The sequence below is a fragment of the Oncorhynchus clarkii genome, chromosome 28, assembly GCF_045791955.1.
Source record: "Oncorhynchus clarkii lewisi isolate Uvic-CL-2024 chromosome 28, UVic_Ocla_1.0, whole genome shotgun sequence".
Taxonomy (NCBI): domain Eukaryota; kingdom Metazoa; phylum Chordata; class Actinopteri; order Salmoniformes; family Salmonidae; genus Oncorhynchus; species Oncorhynchus clarkii.
Genome location: NC_092174.1, coordinates 25,343,137 through 25,370,672, shown reverse-complemented (window position 1 = coordinate 25,370,672; position 27,536 = coordinate 25,343,137). Strand labels below are relative to the sequence as shown.

Sequence of the window (27,536 nt, the reverse complement as noted above, 5' to 3'; positions counted from 1 at the left end):
CATGAATTACTTCATAGAATAAAAGCAAATCCTGTTTGTGGATTGGCATCAGGGTTGGGCTCAATTCAGAATTTTGGAATTGAATCACGGAATCAGTAGGCTATTAAACAAACATATATCTCTACAGAAATAAGACCGATCCTGCTTCTGTTTGAATGTTTGTTAATGTTAATAGCCTACTGATAGCCTACGGAATCAGTAGGCTATTAAACAAACGTTCAAACAGAAGCAGGATCGGTCTTATTTCTGTAGCAACATGGTCTAGGAAAAGGCATCAATTCAACAGCACACTGATGTGTTTCAGAACCGCGGACAGCGACCGCTATCCAACGTGGGAGAAACGCATGTTATAAAATAATATAATTTTTTATTAGTGTTGCACCATTGTTCTTAAGTAATATAACCCTATACATCTTCAGTAGCACATGTCTTAGTGATGGACTGTGCCATCCCCATGACCTCCACAATGGATTAGTCCACAAAGAATGGCATGAATCAGACAGGTGTCTTGTACAAAATAAATCTCGGTCGACCAACAGCCTATCAACCAAACAATCAACAAATGAGGTATAAAGAACTCAAGTCTGACCGTTGTTTTTTTTGATAATCTACTCACGTTCGCATATGCCAATTCATGGACTGTCTATAAACGGGTTGCATTCGGTTTTGACAGACCAACATCGCATTCGTGTCATCACGTCATCCAAAAACATGGCAGACATTGGGTGAATATAAAATGTTAATGAGTGATGAAGAAAAAAAAACTACCTCAGCAACAATTATTTGAATTATTATGTATTTTTGGTGCACAATGATTACAACTAAAGTGTTTTATTAGGAATTTTCTAATCTGACTTCTCTATGTGATCATCTATGGAAATAGTCTTTCTGAGCCAGGCATCACTTAAACTGCAATACCGAAGCAAGACTGTAGGGGCAGTTGAAACCGTGATTCTAGAGCGGAACCCTGGCCCCTTGCATTCAACCAGAGAGGAAGAGGCGAAGCGAGAGGGGAAACTCAGTCCAAAATCTGTCTCCTCCAGCATGTGGTGTTTTTTAGTTTTTCACCCACCAAACAATCAGGTTTTGTTTTGAGGTCAATGAGAGAGTGTTGAATTTAGTCAACAAAAAACACTATAGTTTATTTGTAACATGAGGCTAATTTGATAGAATAGAAGTTTCGTAAGGCTTAGGTTGTGACGAGTGTACTGATATAAGTAGGACACGTGACATCCCGCCAACGTTGATAAAAAACACTTTATATTGGAGATGCGTTTGGGGTTGTGCCTGTTGTTCACAGGCCTATCTGCCCTCTCAATGGCTAGAATTGTCCCACCTGATCTCACCTCCTCCCAATGAGGACATGTATTTCCATTGTTAGAGGGGCCACTCGAACATCTGGTCAATCAATATAATGGATAATCTGTGATTCATGAGTTGAAATTAAATTTAAACTGGCCACACCCCACAAGATGTAGAATTTGAATATGAGTTTGAGTGACGGGAAGTAGAATTTAACTCAGTGCAATTCAAAGAAATTCCACTCAGTCATAGAACATGAGAGTTTCATTAAATCTGACAGGACACACTTCCAGATACCAAAGAACATATCACTTTTCTCTGAAAACAATGTTCATATACTCTTTTGTTACGGTGCGTGAATGAGGACCCAAAAGCGAATTAACTTAAACAGAGCTTCTTTAATTACCAAACATAGGTAGGCTCAGACGGACCGGCAGATTCCGACAGGACAAGACAAGGTTACAGCAAACATGACGACAGTCTGGTTCAGGCATGAAACACAACAAACAAGAATCCGACAAGGACAGGAACAAAAACAGAGAGAGATATAGGGGACTAATCAGAGGGAAAAAGGGAACAGGTGGGAAAAGGGGTGACGAGGTGGTTAGGAGGAGACAAGGCACAGCTGGGGGAAAGAGGGGGAGAAAAGGTAACCTAACAACGACCAGCAGAGGGAGACAGGGTGAAGGGAAAGGACAGAGACAAGACACAACATGACAGTACATGACAGTACCCCCCCACTCACCGAGCGCCTCCTGGCGCACTCGAGGAGGAAACCTGGCGGCAACGGAGGAAATCCTCGATCAGCGCACGGTCCAGCACGTCCCGAGAGGGAACCCAACTCCTCTCCTCAGGACCGTACCCCTCCCAATCTACGAGGTACTGGTGACCACGGCCCCGAGGACGCATGTCCAAAATTCTACGGACCCTGTAGATGGGTGCGCCCTCGACAAGGATGGGGGGGGGGGGGGGGGGGGAAGACGAGCGGGGGCGCGAAGGACGGGCTTGATGCAGGAGACATGGAAGACCGGGTGGACGCGACGAAGGTATCGCGGAAGAAGAAGTCGAACTGCGACAGGATTAATGACCCGAGAAATACGGAACGGACCAATGAACCGCGGGGTCAACTTGCGAGAAGCCGTCTTAAGGGGAAGGTTCTGAGTGGAGAGCCAAACTCTCTGACCGCGACAATATCTAGGACTCTTAGTTCTACGCTTATTAGCAGCCCTCACAGTCTGCGTCCTATAACGGCAAAGTGCAGACCTGACCCTCTTCCAGGTGCGCTCGCAACGTTGGACAAAAGCCTGAGCGGAGGGGACGCTGGACTCGGCGAACTGAGATGAGAACAGCGGAGGCTGGTACCCGAGGCTACTCTGAAAAGGAGATAGCCCGGTCGCAGACGAAGGAAGCGAGTTGTGGGCGTATTCTGCCCAGGGGAGCTGTTCTGACCAAGACGCAGGGTTACGAAAAGAAAGACTGCGTAAGATGCGACCAATAGTCTGATTGGCCCGTTCTGCTTGACCGTTAGACTGGGGGTGAAAGCCGGAAGAGAGACTGACGGAAGCCCCAATCAAACGGCAAAACTCCCTCCAAAATTGAGACGTGAATTGCGGACCTCTGTCCGAAACGACGTCTGACGGAAGGCCATGAATTCTGAAAACATTCTCGATGATGATTTGTGCCGTCTCTTTAGCAGAAGGAAGCTTAGCAAGGGGAATGAAATGAGCCGCCTTAGAGAACCTATCGACAACCGTAAGAATAACAGTCTTCCCCGCTGACGAAGGCAGTCCGGTGACAAAATCTAAGGCGATGTGAGACCACGGTCGAGAAGGAATAGGAAGCGGCCTGAGACGGCCGGCAGGAGGAGAGTTACCGGACTTAGTCTGCGCGCAGACCGAACAAGCAGCCACGAAACGACGCGTGTCATGCTCCCGGGTGGGCCACCAAAAACGCTGGCGAATGGAAGCAAGCGTACCCCGAACGCCAGGGTGGCCGGCTAACTTGGCAGAGTGAGCCCACTGAAGAACGGCCAGACGAGTAGGAACGGGAACGAAAAGAAGGTTCCTAGGACAAGCGCGCGGCGACGGAGTGTGAGTGAGCGCTTGTTTTACCTGCCTCTCAATTCCCCAGACAGTCAACCCGACAACACGCCCCTCAGGGAGAATCCCCTCGGGGTCAGTGGAGGCTACTGAAGAACTGAAGAGACGAGACAAAGCATCAGGCTTGGTGTTCTTAGAGCCCGGACGATAAGAAATCACGAACTCGAAACGAGCGAAAAACAGCGCCCAACGCGCCTGACGCGCATTAAGTCGTTTGGCAGAACGGATGTACTCAAGGTTCCTATGGTCAGTCCAAACGACAAAAGGAACGGTCGCCCCCTCCAACCACTGTCGCCATTCGCCTAGGGCTAACCGGATGGCGAGCAGTTCGCGGTTACCCACATCATAGTTACGTTCCGACGGCGACAGGCGATGAGAAAAATACGCGCATGGGTGGACCTTGTCGTCAGAGAGGGAGCGCTGAGAAAGAATGGCTCCCACGCCCACCTCTGACGCGTCAACCTCGACAACGAACTGTCTAGAGACGTCAGGTGTAACAAGGATAGGAGCGGATGTAAAACGATTCTTGAGGAGATCAAAAGCTCCCTGGGCGGAAACGGACCACTTAAAGCACGTCTTGACAGAAGTAAGGGCTGTGAGAGGAGCTGCCACCTGACCGAAATTACGGATGAAACGACGATAGAAGTTCGCGAAGCCGAGAAAGCGCTGCAGCTCGACGCGTGACTTAGGGACGGGCCAATCAATGACAGCTTGGACCTTAGCGGGATCCATCTTAATGCCTTCAGCGGAAATAACAGAACCGAGAAATGTGACGGAGGAGGCATGAAAAGTGCACTTCTCAGCCTTCACAAAAAGACAATTCTCTAAAAGGCGCTGGAGGACACGTCGAACGTGCTGAACATGAATCTGGAGTGACGGTGAAAAAATCAGGATATCGTCAAGGTAAACGAAAACAAAGATGTTCAGCATGTCTCTCAGGACATCATTGACTAATGCCTGAAAGACAGCTGGAGCGTTAGCGAGGCCGAAAGGAAGAACCCGGTATTCAAAGTGCCCTAACGGAGTGTTAAACGCCGTCTTCCACTCGTCCCCCTCCCTGATGCGCACGAGATGGTAAGCGTTACGAAGGTCCAACTTAGTGAAAAACCTGGCTCCCTGCAGGATCTCGAAGGCTGAAGACATAAGAGGAAGCGGATAACGATTCTTCACTGTTATGTCATTCAGCCCTCGATAATCTATGCAGGGGCGCAGAGACCCGTCCTTCTTCTTGACAAAAAAAAACCCCGCTCCGGCGGGAGAGGAGGAGGGGACTATGGTACCGGCGTCAAGAGCTACAGACAAATAATCTTCGAGAGCCTTACGTTCGGGAGCCGACAGAGAGTATAGTCTACCCCGGGGGGGGGGGTGGTTCCCGGAAGGAGATCAATACTACAATCATACGACCGGTGTGGAGGAAGAGAGGTGGCCCTGGACCGACTGAACACCGTGCGCAGATCGTGATATTCCTCCGGCACCCCTGTCAAATCACCAGGCTCCTCCTGTGAAGAAGAGACAGAGGAAACAGGAGGGATAGCAGACATTAAACATTTCACATGACAAGAGACGTTCCAGGAGAGGATAGAATTACTAGACCAATTAATGGAAGGATTATGACAAACTAGCCAGGGATGGCCCAAAACAACAGGTGTAAAAGGTGAACGAAAAATTAAAAAAGAAATGGTTTCACTATGATTACCAGAAACAGTGAGGGTTAAAGGTAGCGTCTCACGCTGAATCCTGGGGAGAGGACTACCATCCAGGGCGAACAAGGCCGTGGGCTCCTTTAACTGTCTGAGAGGAATGTCATGTTCCCGAGCCCAGGTCTCGTCCATAAAACAGCCCTCCGCCCCAGAGTCTATTAAGGCACTGCAGGAAGCTGACGAACCGGTCCAGCGTAGATGGACCGACAAGGTAGTGCAGGATCTTGAAGGAGAGACAGGAGTAGTAGCGCTCACCAGTAGCCCTCCGCTTACTGACGAGCTCTGGCCTTTTACTGGACATGAAGTGACAAAATGACCAGCGGAACCGCAATAGAGACAGAGGCGGTTGGTGATTCTCCGTTCCCTCTCCTTAGTCGAGATGCGGATACCTCCCAGCTGCATGGGCTCAGCACCCGAGCCGGCAGAGGAAGATGGTAGTGATGCGGAGAGGGGGGCGACGGAGAGCGCGAGCTCCTTTCCACGAGCTCGGTGACGAAGATCAACCCGTCGCTCAATGCGAATAGCGAGTTCAATCAAGGAATCCACGCTGGAAGGAACCTCCCGGGAGAGAATCTCATCCTTTACCTCTGCGCGGAGACCCTCCAGAAGACGAGCGAGCAAGGCCGGCTCGTTCCAGCCACTGGAGACAGGAAGAGTGCGAAACTCAATAGAGTAGTCTGTTATGGATCGATTGCCTTGACATAGGGAAGACAGGGCCCTGGAAGCCTCCTCCCCAAAAACAGATCGATCAAAAACCCGTATCATCTCCTCCTTAAAGTCCTGATACTGGTTAGTACACTCAGCCCTTGCCTCCCAGATTGCCGTGCCCCACTCACGAGCCCGTCCAATAAGGAGAGATATGACGTAGGCGACACGAGCAGTGCTCCTGGAGTAAGTGTTGGGCTGGAGAGAAAACACAATATCACACTGGGTGAGGAACGAGCGGCATTCAGTGGGCTCCCCAGAGTAACACGGCGGGTTATTGATTCTGGGCTCCGGAGATTCGAAAGCCCTGGAAGTGGCCGGTGGATCGAGGCGGAGATGGTGAACCTGTTCTGTGAGGTTGGAGACTTGGGTGGCCAGGGTCTCAACGGCATGTCGAGCAGCAGACACTTCCTGCTCGTGTCTGCCTAGCATCGCTCCCTGGATCCCGACGGCTGAGTGGAGAGGATCCGAAGTCGCTGGGTCCATTCTTGGTCGGATTCTTCTGTTACGGTGCGTGAATGAGGACCCAAAAGCGAATTAACTTAAACAGAGCTTCTTTAATTACCAAACATAGGTAGGCTCAGACGGACCGGCAGATTCCGACAGGACAAGACAAGGTTACAGCAAACATGACGACAGTCTGGTTCAGGCATGAAACACAACAAACAAGAATCCGACAAGGACAGGAACAAAAACAGAGAGAGATATAGGGGACTAATCAGAGGGAAAAAGGGAACAGGTGGGAAAAGGGGTGACGAGGTGGTTAGGAGGAGACAAGGCACAGCTGGGGGAAAGAGGGGGAGAAAAGGTAACCTAACAACGACCAGCAGAGGGAGACAGGGTGAAGGGAAAGGACAGAGACAAGACACAACATGACAGTACATGACATCTTTTAACCTTAGTGCTTAGAATAGCAAATTATATTTCCACCAACCATGTCATTTGTTTTGCTTCTTTTTGAAGGCCTCAGGGTCAACTTGAGGATGTTATGCATTCTGAAAAAAGTCATTCATGAAATATAATAACATTGAAAAATCGCATACAGGTTTTGCTTTACTTGATCATTCATTTTAAGAGTTTGCCCTGAAAATGAACTGTTTCAACAATAGTTTATATGCATGTACAGTACCAGTCAAAATGTTGGACATGCCTACTCATTCAAGGGTTTTTCTTTATTTTGACTATTTTCTACATTGTAGAATAATAGTGAAGACATCAACATTATGAAATAACACATTTGGAATCATGTAGTAACCAAAAATAGATTTTAGATTTTAGATTCTTCAAAGTAACAACCCTTTCTCTTGATGGCACACTCTTTGCATTCTCTCGACCATGTTCATGAGGAATGCTTTTCCAACAGTCTTGAAGGAGTTCCCACATATGCTGAGCACTTGTTGACTGCTTGTCCTTCACTCTGCAGTCCAACTCATCTCAAACCATCTCAATTGGGTTGAGGTCGGGTGATTGTGGAGGCCAGGTCATCTGATGCAGCACCATCACTCTCCTTCTTGGTCAAATAGCCCTTACACAGCCTGGAGGTGTGGTTGAAGTCATTGTCTTGTTGAAAAACAAATGATAGTCCCACGAAGCGCAAACCAGATGGGATGGCGTACCGCTACAGAATGCTGTGGTAGCCATGCTGGTTAAATGTGCCTTGAATTCTAAATAAATCACTGAGAGTGTGACCAGCAAAGCACCCCCACACCATTACACCTCCTCCTCCATGCTTCACAGTGGGAACCACACATGCGGAGATCATCATGTCTCACAAAGACACAGCGGTTGGAACCAAAAATCTCTGATTTGGACTCATCAGACCAAAGCACAGATTTCCACCGGTCTAATGTCCGTTGCTCGTGTTTCTTGGCCCAAGCAAGTCTCTTCTTATTATTGGTGTCTTTTAATAGTGGTTTCTTTGCGGTAATTCAAAAATGAAGGCCTGATTCATGCAATCTTCTCTGAACAGTTGATGTTGATATGTGTCTGTTACTTGAACTCTTCTGGGCTGCAAATTCTGAGGCTGGTAACTCTAATGAACTCTGCAGCAAAGGTAACTTTGTGTCTTCCTATCCTGCGGGGGTCCTCATGAGAGGCAGTTTCATCATAGTGCTTGATGGTTTTTATGACTGACTGACTTTATTGTCTTAAAGTAATGATGGACTGTCATTTCTCTTTGCTTATTTGAGCTGTTCTTGCCATAATATGGACTTGGTCTTTTACCAAATAGGGATATCTCTATATACCACCCGTACCTTGTCAAAACACAACTGATTGGCTCAAACGCATACTTCCGGCGCCGACAGAGATGGTCGCCTTGCTTTGTGTTCCTAGGAAACTATGCAGTATTGTCACGCCCTGACCTTAGATATCTCTGTTTTCTATATATTTTGGTTAGGTCAGGGTATGACTAGGGTGGGTACTCTAGGTCTTTGCATGTCTAGTTTTTTTTTGTATGTCTATGTTGGCCTGATATGGTTCCCAATCAGAGACAGCTGTTTATCATTGTCTCAGATTGGGGATCATATTTAGGCAGCCCTTTTCCCCCACTTTCTGGTGTGGGATCTTGTCTACAGTCAGGTGCCTTTGTGCACACTAGTAGCGTCACGGTTCATTTGGTTGTTTGTTGTTTTGTTTTGGTGAGTTTAAGTACATTAAAAATATGTGGAACTCTATTCACGCTGCGCCTTGGTCTCACTCATACGATCGTGACAAGTATTTTGTTTTCTTATGTATTACTTATTACATTGTTACCCCAGGAAATCTTAAGTTCTATTACATACAGCCGGGAGGAACTATTGGATATAAGAGCAACGTCAACTTACCAACATTACAACCAGGAATACGACTTTCCCGAGGCGGATCCTCTGTTTGGTCCACCACCCAGGGCAATGGATCGGATCCCAGCCGGTGACCCAAAACAATGGCGCCGCAGAAGGGGCAGACTGAGCGGTCTTCTTGTCAGGCTCCGTACACGGGCACATCGCGCACCGCTCCCGAGTATACTACTCGCCAACTTCCAGTCTCTTGACAACAAGGTAGAAGAAATCCGAGCAAGGGTTGCCTTCCAGAGAGACATCAGAGATTCTAACGCTCTTTGTTTCAAGGAAACATGGCTCACTCGGGATACGTTATCAGAGTCGGTACAGGCACCTGGTTTCTTCATGCATCGCGCCGACAGATACAAAAATCTCTCTGGTAGGAAGAAGGGCGGGGGTGTATGCCTTATGATTAACGAGACGTGGTGTGATCATAACAACATACAGGAACTCAAGTCCTTTTGTTCACCTGACCTAGAATTCCTTACAATCAAAAGCCGTCCGTATTATCTACCAAGAAAATTCTTTTCGATTATAATCACAGTCGTGTACATCCCCCCGCAGGCAGACACTTTGACGGTCCTGAAATAAATTCTTGGACACTATGTAAACTGGAAACCATATATCTCGAGGTTGCATTTATTGTAGCTGGGGATTTTAACAAGGCTAATCTGAAAACAAGGCTCCCTAAATTTTATCAGCATATCGAATGCACGACACGGGCAGGTAAAACCCTGGATAATTGTTACTCTAACTTCTGCGACGCATACAAAGCCCTCCCCCACCCTCCTTTTGGAAAATCTGACCAACACTCCATTTTGTTGCTCCCAGCCTATAGACAGAAACTAAAACAGGAAACACCCATGCTCAGGTCTGTTCAAAGCTGGTCCAACCAATCGGATTCCACACTTCAAGATTGCTTCGATCCCCTGGACTGGGATATGTTCCGCAAAGCACCGGACAATAACATTGATGAATTCGCTGATTCGGTGAGCAAGTTTATTAGCAAGTGCATCTGTGTTGTTGTACCCACAGCGACTATCAAAACCTTCACCAACCAGAAATAATGGATTGATGGCAGCATTCGCGCAAAACTGAAAGCGTGAACCACTGCTTTTAATCAGGGCAAGGCGACCGGAAACATGACCGAATACAAACAATGTAGCTATCCCCTCCGCAAAGCAATCAAACAAGCTAAGCATCAGTATAGAGACAAAGTAGAGTCGCAATTCAACGACTCAGACACGAGAGGTATGTGGCAGGGTCTACAGTCAATCAAGGACTACAAAAAGAAAACCAGGCCAGTCGCGGACCACAGTGTTTTGCTCCCAGACAAACTAAACAACTTATTTTCTCACTTTGAGAATAATACAGTGCCACCGGCACTCAATCAATCCCTATCACAGTCTGCTGTTCCCACATGCTTCAAGAGGGCCACCATTGTTCCTGTTTCCAAGAAAGCTAAGGTAACTGAGCAAAACGACTGCCCCGTAGCACTCACTTCCGTCATCATGAAGTGCTTTAAGAGACTAGGCAAAGACCATATCACCTCCACCCTACCTGACACCCTAGACCCACTCCAATTTGCTTACCGCCCCAATAGGTCCACAGACGATGCAATCGCAATCACACTAAACACTGCCCTAACCCATCTGGACAAGAGCAATATCTATGTAAGAATGCTGTTCATCAACTACAGCTCAGCATTTAACACCATAGTACCCTCCAAACTCGTGATTAAGCTCAAGACCCTGGGTCTCAACCCCGCCCTGTGCAACTGGGTCCTGGACTTCCTGACGGGCCGCCCCCAGATGGTGAGGGTAGGAAACAACATCTCCACCCCGCTGATCGTCAACACTGGGGCCCCACAAGGGTGCTTTCTCAGCCCTCTCCTGTACTCCCTGTGGCAATGCACGCCTCCAACTCAATCATCAAGTTTGCAGGCGACACTACAGTGGTCGAATATATTACCAACAACAATGAGATTGCCTACAGGGAAGAGGTGAGGGCCCTCGGAGTGTGGTGTCAGGAAAATAATCTCACACTCAATGTCAACAAAACAAAGGAGATGATCGTGGACTTCAGGAAACAGCAGAGGGAGCAGCCCCCTATCCACATCGACAGGACAGTAGTGGAGAAGGTGCAAAGTCCCTCGGCGTACACATCATGGACAAACTGAAATGGTCCACCTACACAGACAGCGTGGCGAAGAAGCAACCTCAGGAGGCTGAAGAAATTCGGCTTGTCACCAAAAACACTCACAAACTTTTACAGATGCACAATCGAGAGCATCCTCTCAGGCTGTATCACCGCCTGGTACGGCAACTGCTCCGCCCACAACCGTAAGGCTCTCCAGAGGGTAGTGAGGTCTGCACAACGCATCACCGGGGGCCAACTACCTGCCCTCAAGTACACCTACACCACCCGATGTCACAGAAAGGCCAAAAAGATCATCAAGGATAACAACCACCCGTGCCACTGCCTGTTCACCCCGCTATCATCCAGAAGGCGAGGTCAGTACAGGTGCATCAAAGTCACTTTAATAATTAAAAATTGGATGTAATAAATGTATCACTAGCCACTTTAAACAATGCCACTTTATATAATGTTTACATCCCCTACATTACTCTCCTCATATGTATATACTGTACTCTATACCATCTACTGCATCTTGCCTATGCCGTTCAGCCATCACTCATCCATATATTTTTATGTACTTATTCTTATTCATTCCTTTACACTTGTGTGTATAAGGTAGTTGTTGTGAAATTGTTAAGTTACTTGTTAGATATTACTGCATGGTCAGAACTAGAAACACAAGCATTTTGCTACACTCGCATTAACATCTGCTAACCATGTGTATGTGACAAATAGAATTTGATTTGAATTCCACAAATCAACTTTTAACAAGACACACCTGTTAATTGAAATGCATTCCAGGTGACTACCTCATGAATCTGGTTGAGAGAATGCCAAGAGTGTGCAAAGCTGTCATCAAGGCAAAGGGTGGCTATTTTGAAGAATATACCTATAAAATATATTTTGATTTGTTTATCACTTTTTTGATTACTACATGATTCCATAAGTGTTATTTCATAGTTTTGATGTCTTCACTATTATTACAAAATGTAGAAAATAGTAAAAATAAAGAAACACCCTTGAATGAGTAGGTGTGTCCAAACTTTTGACTGGTACTGTATATAACAACATGTTTGATGTTTTATCTACAAGATCTTTGTATAGACTACACCAAATATAACATAGAATTTCACTGAATTCAAATTCAAATTGCAATTCTGTATCATGTTTACTACTTCAATTCAAATTCAAGAATTGGAATTTGAGGCAGTCTCGATTCAATTGAGCCAAACCCTGATTGGAATTTAAACCATGATGACTCAACCTCACAAGAAACCAACCCTTCAGAAAGACAGAACATGAGTTAGGTCTAGCGGCTGAGGCTGCTGCCTCAAACACACATACAGTACACAGTATGTGCCCCTACCTGTGCTACCTGTGTGGGACCGAATCCTGGCCCCACTGGCCTTCTTTAAACAAGTATTTTCCCTCTGTCTCTCTCTCCCTATTAATAAAACAATAATATACGAAAGGACAGAGTGTATAATCCATAGAGAAAAAAATAATGACTGAGAAAAGGCTTAGAGACAACCTGTCAGAAGAATACAACTGTCTCCTGGCAGACAGAGAGAGAGAGAGCGAGAGAACAAGAGAGAGAGAATGGCCTGGCCTGGCAGTGTTCTGTTATTTTCTGTCTCAGGGCTCTGTTCCATCCCCCCGTCCTGCCAGTCTAAATATTCATACTTGACTGCTATCCAGCACTTTCTGTTTGGAACAGCCTGAAATATCTTGGTGACATGATAACAGTACCGGTCCAGACTCCTGGTATGTGCTGCAAAGACATGAAGCAGAATTGAATAGACAAGCCCTGTGAACAATAAAACTCAACATGAACTGGGATATTGGTTTTATTCATCATAACACTTGAAGTGATCTCCACCCTAAATCTAAAGGCCTGGGCCACAGGAACAGGAGTGTTAGTCATATCTATGGAGGATGGTGGGTGTGGAGGGTCAAAAAGGTTGTTGTCACATCTCACTCCTTCAGCTTTTAGCCCCAGTCCAAATTCCTGCCGGTGACTCCCATAAACAAGCCATATACACAGGGCGTTAAGTGTCCAGATCTCTCATCTAAACTTCAGTTATCACCCCAGAGAATAGAGCAGGCAGAGGCCTCAGCAACCTCCCACCATTACACCGTTCTCACCATCACGCCCCAGTGTTGTCACCTTCCTCTCACTGCATGTTTACTGAGTGTTTGCACCATCATGCCTAGGCTTGGGCGGTATACCATAAATAATGTTTCCAAATACTAGGGTATTTGGAAAAAGACACAGGATGGTTTTTCAACCACGTCAATACCATCAAAACTATTTATTTGAAGTTTTTCAATAAATTTGAATATTTGTAGATTTTTAAGTTAATTCCGGCAGTCAACTTGGGCAATACATTAGGAGATGAAGCAGATTGCATTCTTCATTTCACCTGTCACATTATTTTACAATATGAAGCTTATCGTAGTTCCCCAGAACAGTTGAGCCAGTCACGTGTTTGTTTGTACATAGCAGACATCGGGAGCTGGTGAGTCCATAGCAGTCTATATCTATCAGCGAGTCTCTGTTGTGTGGTGCACATAAGATGATGAAGTTACACTTGTATTCTCTCATTCACTTTCACTTGTTAATGTCCCCACTCACCGAAAATGACATTCGGTAGCTACTAGCTATGCTTGTGTAACTTTATGAGCTGGATTTGCCTGTCTTTACAATTAGTTTATGTTCGTTTTCGCTTGTTAGCATTTAGCTAACAGCATCTATGTGATTGTTAGTTTGTGTAACAGAGGTCCAATGGGCTTTCCTTGCATTTTTAGTGCCCACTCGTGAGCCATGCTGTTAATACCGTAAATCCCGAGGAGGGTATGAAGGAGGGAATGACCATATGAAAATCTGGATACCGGCCAAGCCTAATCACACCCTAGTGTTCTCACTTTCCTCTCACTGCATGTTTACTGAGTGGTCTCACCTTCTCAACAAAAAAATACAGTTCTGATAAATGTAACACAGCCGCATAATGGAGTGAGATACTCAATGTTTTATTGAGAGAAAAAAATATTGCCTGAATTATAGCACATTAACAATTGTATAATGACGGACAACTGCCGTGTTGTTGGCTCCATGCAGAATTCCTGCCCCGACTTCACACATGCCTGTGCTTCAGGTAACGGAGCCTGGCAGTCAGGGTTATACTCCCACTGAACAAATAGTCTACACTTAGAAACTAATACAGTATTAGAGCCTATGGAAAATAGGCTGGTTGCGTGACTTTATGACTTAATGCCATGTCTGCCTTGTGGACCTGTCCAATCATACTGTAATCTAACCATGTTGATCAAATGAACTCAATGAACTGGGTTGATATAGTCTTTCATTAATTGAATACTGAGTACTCTGTGAGATTGTTACATTAAGACACCACCTACTACGATGTCTGCTGCCAATAGGTCTATTACTGGGCTTAAAGAAGTTCAATTAAATGAACTAATAGAGTTGAAATCCTACTGTCTATGGTCTCTAGATAACATTGTTTGTCATTACATGTGCTTGTTATTCTAAAAATGTAGGGCAGACAGGTGTTCAATTGCAGTCCAGAAACAAATAATCTCTAAGTCTTAGGCAGGAAGGAGCCAGTCAGCCAGGAGGGTTCAGGAGGGCTACTGTAAAAAGCAAAAGCCTAACAGATACAGTAGAATCTATCTGACAGAGATCTCTTTGTGTCTGATGTTAGGGCAGAGGAATGCACCACGGCAGAGCTAGGAGCCATCGCCTTCTGTTGGAGCGGATCAGGCCCTGCCTGCCAGCCTGCCAGCCTGCCAGACAGACAGACAGTTGCAGCGCAATGGGGCTGGGGTGTTTTTAGTCTGGATTGAAACAATGCAATCTACAACTGTTTGTCTGAAGTGGAACAGGTGGTGATAGTGGCGAGGGGGGTGGGTCATGGGGGTATTTCTCTCTGTCTCCATGGTGGGCATACATTCCACCTCTTTCCAGGGACTCAATGATCCTTTTTAAAGCTATATACTCAAAATAGTCTCTCCAAACATGTGGGCTTGGCCCAAAGATAGTCACAAGAGGTAATTGTATGCACTGTGAAAATGTGATGAATGCAAGTTTATACAAGCAAGGAGCCTATTGTAAAAGGTACAGCTGCTGCTCTGCCATTGACTGAGAATGTTTCCTGTATGTTTGTTCAGTAGGTATGATTGTGTTGGTGGCTTACCCATTATAATGGCTTGTTCAGAGTTCACGTTTAGTAAATGGATTACATTTAAACACCTGATTACAACATATTGTGTTTGTAACCAGCACCACAATAAAACTATAACAACCGATCTAAATTAGAACAAACAGGACGCATCAGTGATCGTGTATCAAAAATACATATCGGAAAAATCTTTGCCCACACCTGCGTCAATGACTGTATCAGTAGGTCTACAACCTCTGATAAGCATTTCTATGTAACACTATGTATATCGCCTCCACGGGCCTTGAAAAGGTGGGTTAAGATAAACCCATTCTGCTTTTCCACAATGGAGCTCCAGGTTTAGGAGGTAGTGGCATTCCTGTCCAACAATGTGATCCAGACATGAAGCCAGGGTGAGGTTGCTAACCAGACTGTGTGGGCTGCCTGCAAGGCCGAGCCCAGGGAGCGGGGCTGTAAATATGTGCAACAGACACCCGACTGCAGCTGGCATGGCGCCCACCACAGAGCGGAGCAGAGCAGAGCCCACCAGCTAAACACAGCTACTTACATCACCTCCATCATCACCACAGCAACAGCTAGGGAGCCAAACATGTGTCCCAAGAGTTAGACTATGCCAGCTATACAGTAAACACTGACAAAGGTATAGGAATGATATTGGAAGCCTATTTAGACAATGTATCATCAATATTACCACCACCAACATAAGGAAAGGATATTCAATTTAAGATTTTGTTAAGAACCAAATAATGATGACACTGTATTTGAACAAAATTGGTAACATGCCGTAAGTGGTAACACAAGTTATTCCATTCCAAATATGTTTTTGATTATTTTGATTCTTGCTTTTTATGATCTACGTTCTGATTCCATTCCATGTATGATAGAGTACTTGCGCCTAAAAGTATTCTGTGGTTTGATAAGCACCTGGTTCTTTCCAGGGCCTAATTGTGAAGTTATGCTGCTGATATATGCATGTTGAGTCAGTACCAAGGCTATCAGGGAAATAGACTGTAGCAGTCAGTGAGAGAACAAAACCCTGCTCAACTCAGTCCTGTACGCTCACCTTAGCAACACAACAAACACATATACAGTTAATACTGCAGGCTGCTGTTGCAACAACATCACACTACACATACCTATATATCTGCTATAACACAATCCTCTGAACAATCCATTTTATCACTGTCTATGTATCATTTTGACTGTTAGCATTAGCTGTTTGCTACTGCATCGCATTAGAAGGCATTTGCACCATGAATACTCAAACACAGAACCAGACACACAGGGAATCATGTTGTATTCCATCATATGCAGCTATCATGGAAGATGGGTAGGTATTCAGGGTGGGGTGGGGATGGAGAATTCTGTATGAAGCTGTGTGTGTGTGTGTGTGTGTGTGTGTGTGTGTGTGTGTGAAGACGGGGAGGCAGACAGGAGGGTCTTTTCCACACAGTCTGCCCAATTCACTGCACCTCCTCAATCCATTTACCCACTGTAAAGAAAAGGCCAGATCACTTTCAGAGAAGCCTTGAAAAGAACCAACCCTTTGTGAAAACAGCACAGATGTCACACAATACAGCCTACATCAGCCTACATCGATTCCAGGACAAATGTGGGTATAAAACAATCAGACAAAACTTCAGTGGGAGGCAGCAGGGTCTGGAAAGATAGAGAGTGGATTAAGTTCAACAGGAAGTCTTCATAACTTACAATAAATTAACCACTACCAGCAAGCTTCAGAAATGCGGTCATCCTAAACTATATACAGTGAGGAGAGCAAGTATTTGATACACTGCCGATTTTGCAGGTTTTCCTACTTACAAAGCATGTAGAGGTCTGTAATTTTTTTAATCATAGGTACACTTCAACTGTGAGAGACGGAATCTAAAACAAAAATCCAGAAAATCACATTGTATGATTTTTAAGTAATTCATTTGCATGTTATTGCATGACATAAGTATTTGATCACCTACCAACCAGTAAGAATTCCGTCTCTCACAGACCTGTTAGTTTTTATTTAAGAAGCCCTCCTGTTCTCCACTCATTACCTGTATTAACTGCACCTGTTTGAACTCGTTACCTGTATAAAAGACACCTGTCCACACACTCAATCAAACAGACTCCAACCTCTCCACAATGGCCAAGACCAGAGAGCTGTGTAAGGACATCAGAGATAAAATTGTAGGCCTGCACAAGGCTAGGTTGGGCTAGGACAATAGGCAAGCAGCTTGGTGAGAAGGCAACAACTGTTGGCGCAATTATTAGAAAATGGAAGAAGTTCAAGATGAGGGTCAATCACCCTCGGTCTGGGGCTCCATGCAAGATCTCACCTCGTGGGGCATCAATGATCATGAGGAAGGTGAGGGATCAGCCCAGAACTACAGGGCAGGACCTGGTCAATGACCTGAAGAGAGCTGGGACCACAATCTCAAAGAAAACCATTAGTAACACACTACGCCGTCATGGATTAAAATCCTGCAGCGCACGCAAGGTTCCCCTGCTCAAGCCAGCGCATGTCCAGGCCCGTCTGAAGTTTGCCAATGACCATCTGGATGATCCAGAGGAGGAATGGGAGAAGGTCATGTGGTCTGATGAGACAAAAATAGAGCTTTTTGGTCTAAACTCCACTCACCGTGTTTGGAGGAAGAAGAAGGATGAGTACAACCCCAAGAACACCATCCCAACCGTGAAACATGGAGGTGGAAACATCATTCTTTGGGGATGCTTTTCTGCAAAGGGGACAGGACGACTGCACCGTATTGAGGGGAGGATGGATGGGGCCATGTATCGCGAGATCTTGGCCAACAACCTCTTTCCCTCAGTAAGAGCATTGAAGATGGGTCGTGGCTGGGTTTTCCAGCATGACAACGACCCGAAACACACAGCCAGGGCAACTAAGGAGTGGCTTCGTAAGAAGCATCTCAAGGTCCTGGAGTGGCCTAGCCAGTCTCCAGACCTGAACCCAATAGAACATCTTTGGAGGGAGCTGAAAGTCCGTATTGCCCAGCGACAGCCCCGAAACCTGAAGTATCTGGAGAAGGTCTGTATGGAGGAGTGGGCCAAAATCCCTGCTGCAGTGTAGGCAAACCTGGTCAAGAACTACAGGAAACGTATGATCTCTGTAATTGCAAACAAAGGTTCATGTACCAAATATTAAGTTCTGCTTTTCTGATGTATCAAATACTTATGTCATGCAATAAAATGCTAATTAATTACTTAAAAATCATACAATGTGATTTTCTGGATTTTTGTTTTAGATTCCGTCTCTCACAGTTGAAGTGTACCTATGATTAAAAAAATGACAGACCTCTACATGCTTTGTAAGTAGGAAAACCTGCAAAATCGGCAGTGTATCAAATACTTGTTCTCCACACTGTATATATATATCCTGATATAGTACTTTCTTATCTTACCATCAAGTCACTCAGCCATCCAGCAATAAGTACCACACACTCATCACCAAACCCTACAGAGTAGAGAACAAGTACAGCATCAAAACCCACCTATCAGAACAAACTCTTACTTATCAGAGACACTCTCCAATCAGATACCTACGCTCACCATTCAGAACCATGAGTACCTCACACCTAGCCAATCGCAGCCCACCTCACATCAGTGTTGTACATGATATGACAAATACCAAATCTCACACAAACAAATCCTAACCCCCTGAAATAGCAACCAATCAGGGTTCAATCAGAGCTTCACACAAACCAATTAGTGTCCATTCAATGGGATAGCGCCCACCAATCAGAGGCCTTTCAGTAACGTGGTATGACAGACAGCAGTAAGCCCAGGCATCTCTGTCTCACATGGTCCAGGGCACTCAGGCAGATAAGCACATGTGGTCAGGGCTCCTAAAATACATTCCCCAGAAAAAACTGACTGCATGGGCGGCTGTGGGGCCGATCCATCCATGGTGCCAATGTTCACTAGGACAAAGAGTCGCCACAACACCCTGTAAATAGTTTTAACAAGGGAGGGCAAGTCTCGCTGTACAGGTAGACAGACTGTTTTGTGGAGAGGATTTCATTGTGTTCGTTTGTGGAGGACATACGTGGTTTTGAAGAGTTTTAATTTATATTGTAATTAAGAAAATGTGCCTCCGTTAAGTCAATAAAAAATGAACAAGATGTTGAATTAGATTTATTGGGTCAAATCTACTGCATCATGAAACTCACAGCAGAAGGCTCTAATCAACGTGTTGACTGTCTTTCTGGGTGAGCTGCTCCAATGCCCTGAAGACAAACTGACTAAGGCAATACCCTCCACCAGATCCAGTTACTGTAGAGTACACAAATCAAGAAGCACCCCTACACCCAGGATCTGCCCATAGTAGGAGGGAGTTGAAAGTCACCTCCTGATTTATGGCAGGCTTTGTCACGGGTCACAGGTCAAAAGCCCACAAGATAACACAGGCAGGCGGCTACTTAAGTGTGAGAGCTGTTCGCCTCAGTCAACATAATCCAGCGGTGTGGTTGGGTTGATTTGCACAAGGAGCTACACCCAAGGGAGTTGTACTCTTTCACACTGACTGACTGACTACAAGATGTATAGCAAGTAAATACAAAGACATACTGTATTTTGTCTAATACAAAGTTCCAGGTCAATTCGGACTCTTTTCTTTTCTAAAAACTTCAAACGTATGACCATGTTAATCCACAAAGGAAATGGGTTCACCTTTCTGTGCTATTATTATATCATTCAACATTCCACAAAAGCTTAGCTGGAATCAGCCCTTGACAGATTGGTGCTGCTTCAAACGTGCCACTGCTTTACAGAACCGTCAGAAATGGCCACGTCAAAAACCACCCGGCTTCCCTTTGAACTTGGTTGGTTTGACATAAACAATGACGGCGCCATTATCTAATTTATCCGCTTGGAAAGATGGAGGTAAGACTGGCAAAGGGAGGGAAGGAGGGAGCAAGCACCTGTGTTAGTCTTAGAAGAGACCACAAAGACCATTCATTTAACTGGATCCAGCCCTTACAAATATCAGTGACCGCATCATATGTTCTGTGCCTTAACTGAATCTACAAAGGCTTTGAACTGCTTCTATCAGGCAACATAAATCTGATCAATTCTATCCAAGCATTAAATAAACCTGAGCAGAAGTAGGCATAGATTGTTAAGGGCGAAAGGGATCTGACAAGTTAGTCTGAAATAAACTTGACATTCTTTATCTTTCTGTTTCTTGGAGGTACATTTACTTATTTTGACAAATGCTTTATTATGACTGTAAAATCATCAAAGGATTATAGGAACCAACACTATTTGACAGACATCTGTGCTGAAAGCACATGGAAGTGTGGTTGACTGAATTCTTTCAGAGGCATCGACAACACCTTTCCTTATCTACATACACCTCTGATGTGAACACATGGCCTACACAAGAATGCATACCCAGAGTTAATAACCACAAAATAACATTGTACAACTTTACCAAACTTAATTATTCTATGGGATACAGTATTTAACAATTATCATGGAAGAATACTGCTTTAACTTCGTTTTTCAGTTTTCAGCTGTTTCTCTATTAGGTGGGATGATTTTGTGAAGAACATAATATTTATGCAGTTTAACCAATTAGCATATTGGCCAATCTAGTTTTTTTGTTTGCCTCGCATTGAATTGTTAAGTCTCAGGTCAATGCTGCCAAATCAGTCCGCTCTAATTTGTGAAACGATAACCTTGGAAGGCAACACTCCAATAAAACCAGCTGTTTTAAAGCTGCAAGATTTTTAATGAAAGCAGATTGAATCTCAGCACACACAGCCTCATAAATACATTCTTGGCATTGACAAAAGACTTAGTGGAAGCTAAAAACAAATGGATGACATAAGGGGGGAGGGGCCAGGTGAGCTTGGTCTGGAGCCTCACTGGATCACAGTTGAGTGACTCCTCATGGACAAAAAAAAAGATTTAATCCATAGAATGGTCCTTTGGAAGGTTGTTAACATATCTTAAAGAATAATTGAGAAATAATTAAAGTTGGCATATTTATGACAGACCTCCTTTAAGACTCCATAATGTTTAATCTGTAGGTGCTACAAAGAAAGAATTGTTGAAAATAATATTCTCTATGGACATCAAAGTTCAAAGTTTCAAAGTGGGATCTTTGCTACTTTTAGTGTTATGATCCAATTTGTAAGCATTTCCAACTAAATGAATGTGAAAATGTATTCAAAATGGTCGCCTTCTGCTGCTAATTTGCAGGATGTGCAATGACACAAGTAAAAGGAGGGCTGTTATTGGTTGCATTGCCTACTACGCCAATTTCTCTGTCTAAAATGGGCCATAACTTTTAAGCTAGCAGAGATCCCACTCTGGAACTTTGATATGCCTGTAGAGTATATTATATTCAACAATTAATTGCCAAATTTGCCAAATCAAAAATGGTTTATTTTCAATATGCATGTTTATATTTTTCAATATTCATAAATAGATATAAGTAAATTGTTATTGAGATCATAATGCAACTTATATTACAGAGCAAGCATAAAACTTAATTCATTTTTTTTTTAGCTTTTTAGCACCGACAGATTAAACACTATGGAGATTTAAAGGAACTTTTAAATTCCAAACATTTATTAATTATTTCTCAATTATTTTATATACAAATGTCAAATATATGTCAACAATATTTCACCAAAGGACCGATCTCGTGAAAATACCAAAAAGCATGGTTGTTTTGTTTTGTCCAGGCTTCGTGAGGAATCAGTCAGTTGCTGTTTGGGCGGGACAAATGGGGAGGGGGGAGCCGTGTGGTTGGTAGTTTCTGAGAATACTTCATCCCCATGCCCTTTATAGCACGCCTTAATGCAGTAATGCCACTTTCCCCGCTCCCAAATAAACTGAGCATTACCACATCTTAAACGCAGACGTCCCTCGCGCCCTGCATGCGTCCACGCTTTTTCAAGCCATGCGGGCACTATATTTAGCCTCTCTCAAGCCCTGCTGCTCCGCACAACTCAGCTCAGCCCAGCTAAAAACAGATATGGAAGAATTCGCCACTGCTACCCATTCTCTTCCCATAGTGCTCCTGGGGAACATGGATGAAGTGTGGTACTCACTTTTAGGAAGATTTACTTTATAGGTGTCTCCATTTGGTTCCCACCCCTTAACCGCAGACATTACCTGTTTCCAAATCACAACAGGTCCAGCCCTGAACCCACTCCACCCAACCAAACCAGACCTACTACCCCAGATCAGACTTTAAAATCCCCCTGATCCCTAATCCCTGGACACAATTTCTCCCTTTTCCCCCTCACCGTGGACAATTGAGCGTAAGGTGCAATTTCATGGGCTGTGAGCCAAACTCCTGCTGCAGCCACAGGTCCTAATGGTTACCTATCCTCCAGCCACAGGAGCATGATCTGATTCCTGGCATGCAGCCAGCTGTGGGACATCACTCACATGACTACAGCTGCCCGTCTTTCTCAGACAGGTTTACTTACACTTGTAACTTAAAGCATAAGCAGACTGATAGAAGAAAACCCACCATTGACTGTATGCGGAGAGTCAATCGCAATCCCAAATGCATTCACACATACACACAGCCAATGTTCCCTCTAAACTGCACGCATGCGTCGGTGCGCAGTAGCCCGAGATGGCTGCACCGCTTCCCCAGGACTGCCACACAGAAGAAATAACAGCCCATGGAGAGAAGCACAAGATTGAACTTCACTCCACTTTCTAGACCTGTGGTCACCAACCGGACAATAGTGATCGACTTATCGATCTCCAAGGCATTCCTAATCGATCGCCAAACATTTGTGCAAAAAAACAAATGATAAATGATAAAGCCTTGTTCCGGGTAGGTGAACTGTTGCCATTTTGAACCATTTCATGTGTCTGATGGTACAAACTCTGCCTTCCTGGCAGGCCTAGAGAGAAAATCAAATCCACTATAGACCTATCACTGGCCAATTGGATGGCTCAGATTAACGTGTCTGCAGTAATGTAGCAGGCATAAAAGAAAGCTACAGCAAAGTTGATACTGTGAGATTTCAAAACGTTTAAAACCATGACTAGAGAGAGAATGTCAACAAATACAGCAAAGAGCTGCTGTTTTTATGAGTGAGTTCATGTTTAAATTCCTACTCAGCACTGTCAACACTTTTATAAGCCATAAAATGCGCGATATTCCTATTTCCACTCAGCGCTACAACAAGCACTGCAGCAGTAATGAATGAGTAGGAAAATGTATTGATGTGCTTGCGTTGTTGTATAATCAGCGGCTTGGGTATTTTTTAATATCAAGGAATACCTCACGTTCTTTGTTCAAAGGAGTAACATGAATTTGTGCATGAGGCAGAAATAATGCAGTGAGACACAAGTTCCGCCATCAGCTGGAAGACGGTGTCCCTTTTTGTTCAGTGTCAGTGTACCCTCAGTCTGCTGCTCTCTCCCTCCGCTGAGACTGACCACCAGATGCAGGTATCATCAGCCCACTAAAATATAAATTATTTAAATGTATGCTCACTCAGTTGTGCCTCACAAGTAATACAACAACGGATCTATTACCGGTGTGATCATATAGCCTACCTTGTTGAAAAAAATAGATCATTTTTGTTTTAAATGGTCCGAACAAAAATGTATTGGTAGGGCATTTTCCAGCAAAGCTAATATGCGGTGATAATGTATTGGGCCTATTAGCTTACTGCACAAACCTCATTGCTACAGTACTGTTTTATTTGGTTAATGTTGCATAGGCTTACGTTTTTTAAGTCATGGTAAAAAAAAGGTAGATCTCGGGTTGCATTTTGACTCAGAAAGTGATCATGACTCAGAAAAGTTTGGTGACCACTGTTCTTGAGTTTTCCCTGTTAACACTATCAACATTTCCCTTTATTGTGGCAATTGTGATCGAATAAATGCAATGTTAGCTTTCAATCCAACATACCAAAACAAAACAAATGATGCAAGATATTTTGTTGTAGGCATAATGGATCGGAGTAGGATTCTATTGCATTGACATGCACAACTCAGCCCGTACTCTACACAGACGGTGCGGAATAACCAATCAAAGCTGCAGTAGCCCTATTTGCAAATAGATCATTGCCATATATGGATCTGTGCCATTTACATTGAACTGGACTGTGTTTACAACATGAGCTGTCGTGAGTAGATGCGCTTGTTTTGAGATTAAAGCTAGAGCTGTTGCCACATGTGCACATTTTGTTCATATCCTTTGCTAGTTAGTGAGTTGTTAGCCCAGTTATATTTTTATTTATTTTACCTTTATTTAACTAGGCAAGTCAGTTAAGAACAAATTCTTATTTTCAATGACGGCCTAGGAACAGTGGGTTAACTGCCTGTTCAGGGGCAGAACAACAGATTTGTACCTTGTCAGCTCGGGAGTTTGAACTTGCAACCTTCTAGTTACTAGTCCAACGCTCTAACCACTAGGCTAGATCATTTATAGTCAGCAATAGGGAAGTGTTTGCTTCCTACAAGAGAATAAAACGTGTACATTTCTAGACATCTTTGAAAAGCAAGTCAGGTGAAAAGCTTTTTTTCCCTTAAAGAGGCAGTGCTGTATTTAGAGACTTGCTTGAATAAGCTAAGTAGCCAATAGGCTGAGGGTAGCATAATTTGTCAGATTCTCTGTAAGAATGGTATGAGAATAATAATGCATTTTATTTTGTAATGTGGTTTCTTTCATCAAAACAACACAACAACATTTTCAGTCACCTCCTTGTCTGAAGGTCAAGTGGATAGCCAGGTTAATGTCAAGCCCTGCATATTTTTTTTTAAGTCTCATGGAATGTAGGCCTACATTGAACACCACATATTGTCTGCTATTGTATGATGAATGATAGAATAGTTATTTCCATGTTCAAATGTCATGGGATGCATTTTCTCTATTGTTTTTGATGGTAGGGTACTCTGGTAGGCCTTCATTATGATCAAATAGTCACCAGTGGAGGCCGGTGGGAGGAGCTATAGGAGGACAGGCTTATTGTAATAGCTAGAATGGAATAAATTGAATGGAGTCAAACATGTGGTTTGATACCATTCCATTTATTCCATTCCAGCGATTACAATGAGCCTGTCCTCCTATAGCTCCTCCCACCAGCCTCCACTGAAAACCAGAGTAGCCTACTTGGCCAATGTTAAAACTATAACTTAAAGCGGGTACAGCCTCAGTGTTCACAGTAAATGCGTACTGGAAGTTGCACAGAATTTTCACAATGTTCAAGTTTGCGCTGCGCAGAACTGAAATTTGCTCAGTGCCCAAAAAAATTTTTGTGAACATTGCACACAGCCACTCTGCTTCACATCAGCATTCAGCAATTATCTCCACACACTCATGTCGACGATGGCTAGAATCAACTCTGAACTCAACTCAACTGAACTCAACTCTCAACTCAAACACTGAACAGTGCACTGAAGAAGCCGAAAAACGAACTTCCCACTCATTGCCATTCATCCTCTCAGTCCCTCTTTAAGATGACCACTAGGTAGTGTGATGTCTGTCTACATCACTGAAGGCAGGTTGCCACCTCACACCAATGACATAATGCACCTCGAATTAGCTGAGAAAGGGAAAACCTTGTCTCTATTCACCCCATGACATCCCACTGTCACATTTCATACTCTCACCATGGTAACGTTGTCAACGTTGTCAATCAATGAACAGCTACCGTGAAGGTAGAGCACTTGGCTGAGTAGGAACCAATGTAAGACCACCAGGATTTCTCACTCACCTGTCCAAGGTCCAAGGTGACATTAACCTCATTGTACATGGGTCCACGGGAGAGAGGTGGGCTCTGCCACCAGCGCTCGGTGCCATCGATTGCGTTGCTCACCGGGTGGGCCTTGTTAGGCTCGTTGGAGTTGCATCGGTCACAATACTGTCCCTGCAGGGAAAGGGCAAATTAAATGGTGTTACTCTGAGCCCAAAACACATAAAAACATATAAAGAGTCCCACCAACACAAAGCAACACATTCAGTGCATAGTAAACATGTATTCAAGTCCATGAATAGGCCAGTCACAATGTACATAAAAGTTACACAAAATACAAAACATGCAAACATAGACAAACACTTTGCAGACAGTGCAAGTAATTACATGCATAGTGTGAACAACGGTAAAAAGTATATCTGAAATGACTGTAACAGTCTTTCTATACAATAATGGTAAAAAGCCATATATAGGCCTTGTTTGTGTAGGTTCTAAAGCCCCTGGGCCTTAAGTGTTCCAAAGGTATTCAAACTCCTGAAGGGGCAAGTTTATTAAGAGGGCATTCGCTTTAGAGACCTCAGGAGTTAAACACAATGGTGTAAACTTGGTTAGAGCAGGCAGAATTGCCATGTTTCCCATAGTGCTATTGTGACTCATTCTGGAGCCTGGGCGCAAGAGAAAGGAAGCAAGGAGCATTGATTCAACTGTAATAACAGTGTAACTAAATATGGTAGTTCACATGGGAATATATATATATATATATATATATATATATATATATATATATATATATATATATATGTATGGAAGGCAACATCATAAGAAAATCACTAGTTTGCAAGGAACCAACTTGATTCCAATTCGATTGGATAATACAAATACGATTTTATGGATTGTTGTTTCTCTGTTGGTAGGCTTTCCATTCACTTCATGTTCAGAACAACTCTATTAACACATGCGCATTAATATTTTGTATTTTACGCACGCACTCATCATGCCAATTTCTTGCATACTTGCAACTTACATTTGAACTGTAAACATTATTAGCTGTCTGAAAAAGCAAAGGCAGAAAAGTTGTCAACAATATTAACGTTTCAAAATGAAACCACAATCATAAAACTGTCAATTGTGTTCACTCTTCACCTGTATGGTTTGACTAGGAAGTCCGAATGTAGGTCCTCCGACAAGTTTACAGTACAAATCAGATCTCGGTCTCCCCGTTTCATCTTGACCGCACGTTGCGGTGGCGGAGATCCGTGACCCCTCCGCGAGGTTGAAGTACGGAGGACTCAAACTAAACCCCGTTATTTCGTTAAAAGCCACTTGCGCGTAAACGTCCCCCCAAAGCAAGAGCGTAAAAGTACATAATAAAGCGGCGGGATGAGCTACCTTCATCCCCTTCGCCATGTTCCACCTCAACAATCCCTGTAGATGCTGAATTCAAATAGTAACTCGCAGTTCAAGTTCATGTTTTCTTGATCGTAATGAAATAATATGCACTCTCCACGCATGAAACACTGCGGATCCTTTGATCCTGGCAATAGAACGACTCGTGCGTCCAGTGTGCGGCTCTTGATGTAAAAGTTAGACTTGTTGCTCTGCTGCTGTTTCCTCTGTGATCCCCTTCAACAACATGTTTCTTCGTGAAAAAGAGCTTGTTCACGTTTCTCCCTGACCAAACTCTGCCACCCAGAGCCGTATCAGGTGTCAACAACAGTGACTACTTCGGTCCAAAGGTCTCTAGAAATGTCAGCACTGAATCACAGCCAAAATGAAAATAATTAGTATGCCTAATTCAGAGTAGACATTTTAGAGGACAATTCCACGCTAATGGAATTATGCGTTTACCAAACACAAAACCTTGATTTCAAAGTTTAACAAA

General features: G+C 44.1%; 1 protein-coding gene across 2 annotated transcripts in view; it reads right to left on the bottom strand.

Annotated features, from left to right (window-relative positions):
- Window positions 1–27,299, bottom strand: part of LOC139387454 (laminin subunit alpha-3-like) — a 121,899-nt gene extending 94,600 nt beyond the window's left edge. The window contains exons 1-3 of one of the 2 annotated variants that reach the window (XM_071133637.1): window positions 26,798–27,299; window positions 26,679–26,705; window positions 25,676–25,828 (exon numbers count right to left, since the gene is read on the bottom strand). In XM_071133637.1, the coding sequence (XP_070989738.1) occupies window positions 25,676–25,828; window positions 26,679–26,705; window positions 26,798–27,061 (444 nt within the window). In that variant the 5' untranslated portion in view covers window positions 27,062–27,299. The remainder of the gene's footprint in view (window positions 1–25,675; window positions 25,829–26,678; window positions 26,706–26,797) is intronic. The other variant, XM_071133638.1, reaches the window with a different exon arrangement.
- Between the last annotated feature and the right edge of the window lie 237 nt (window positions 27,300–27,536).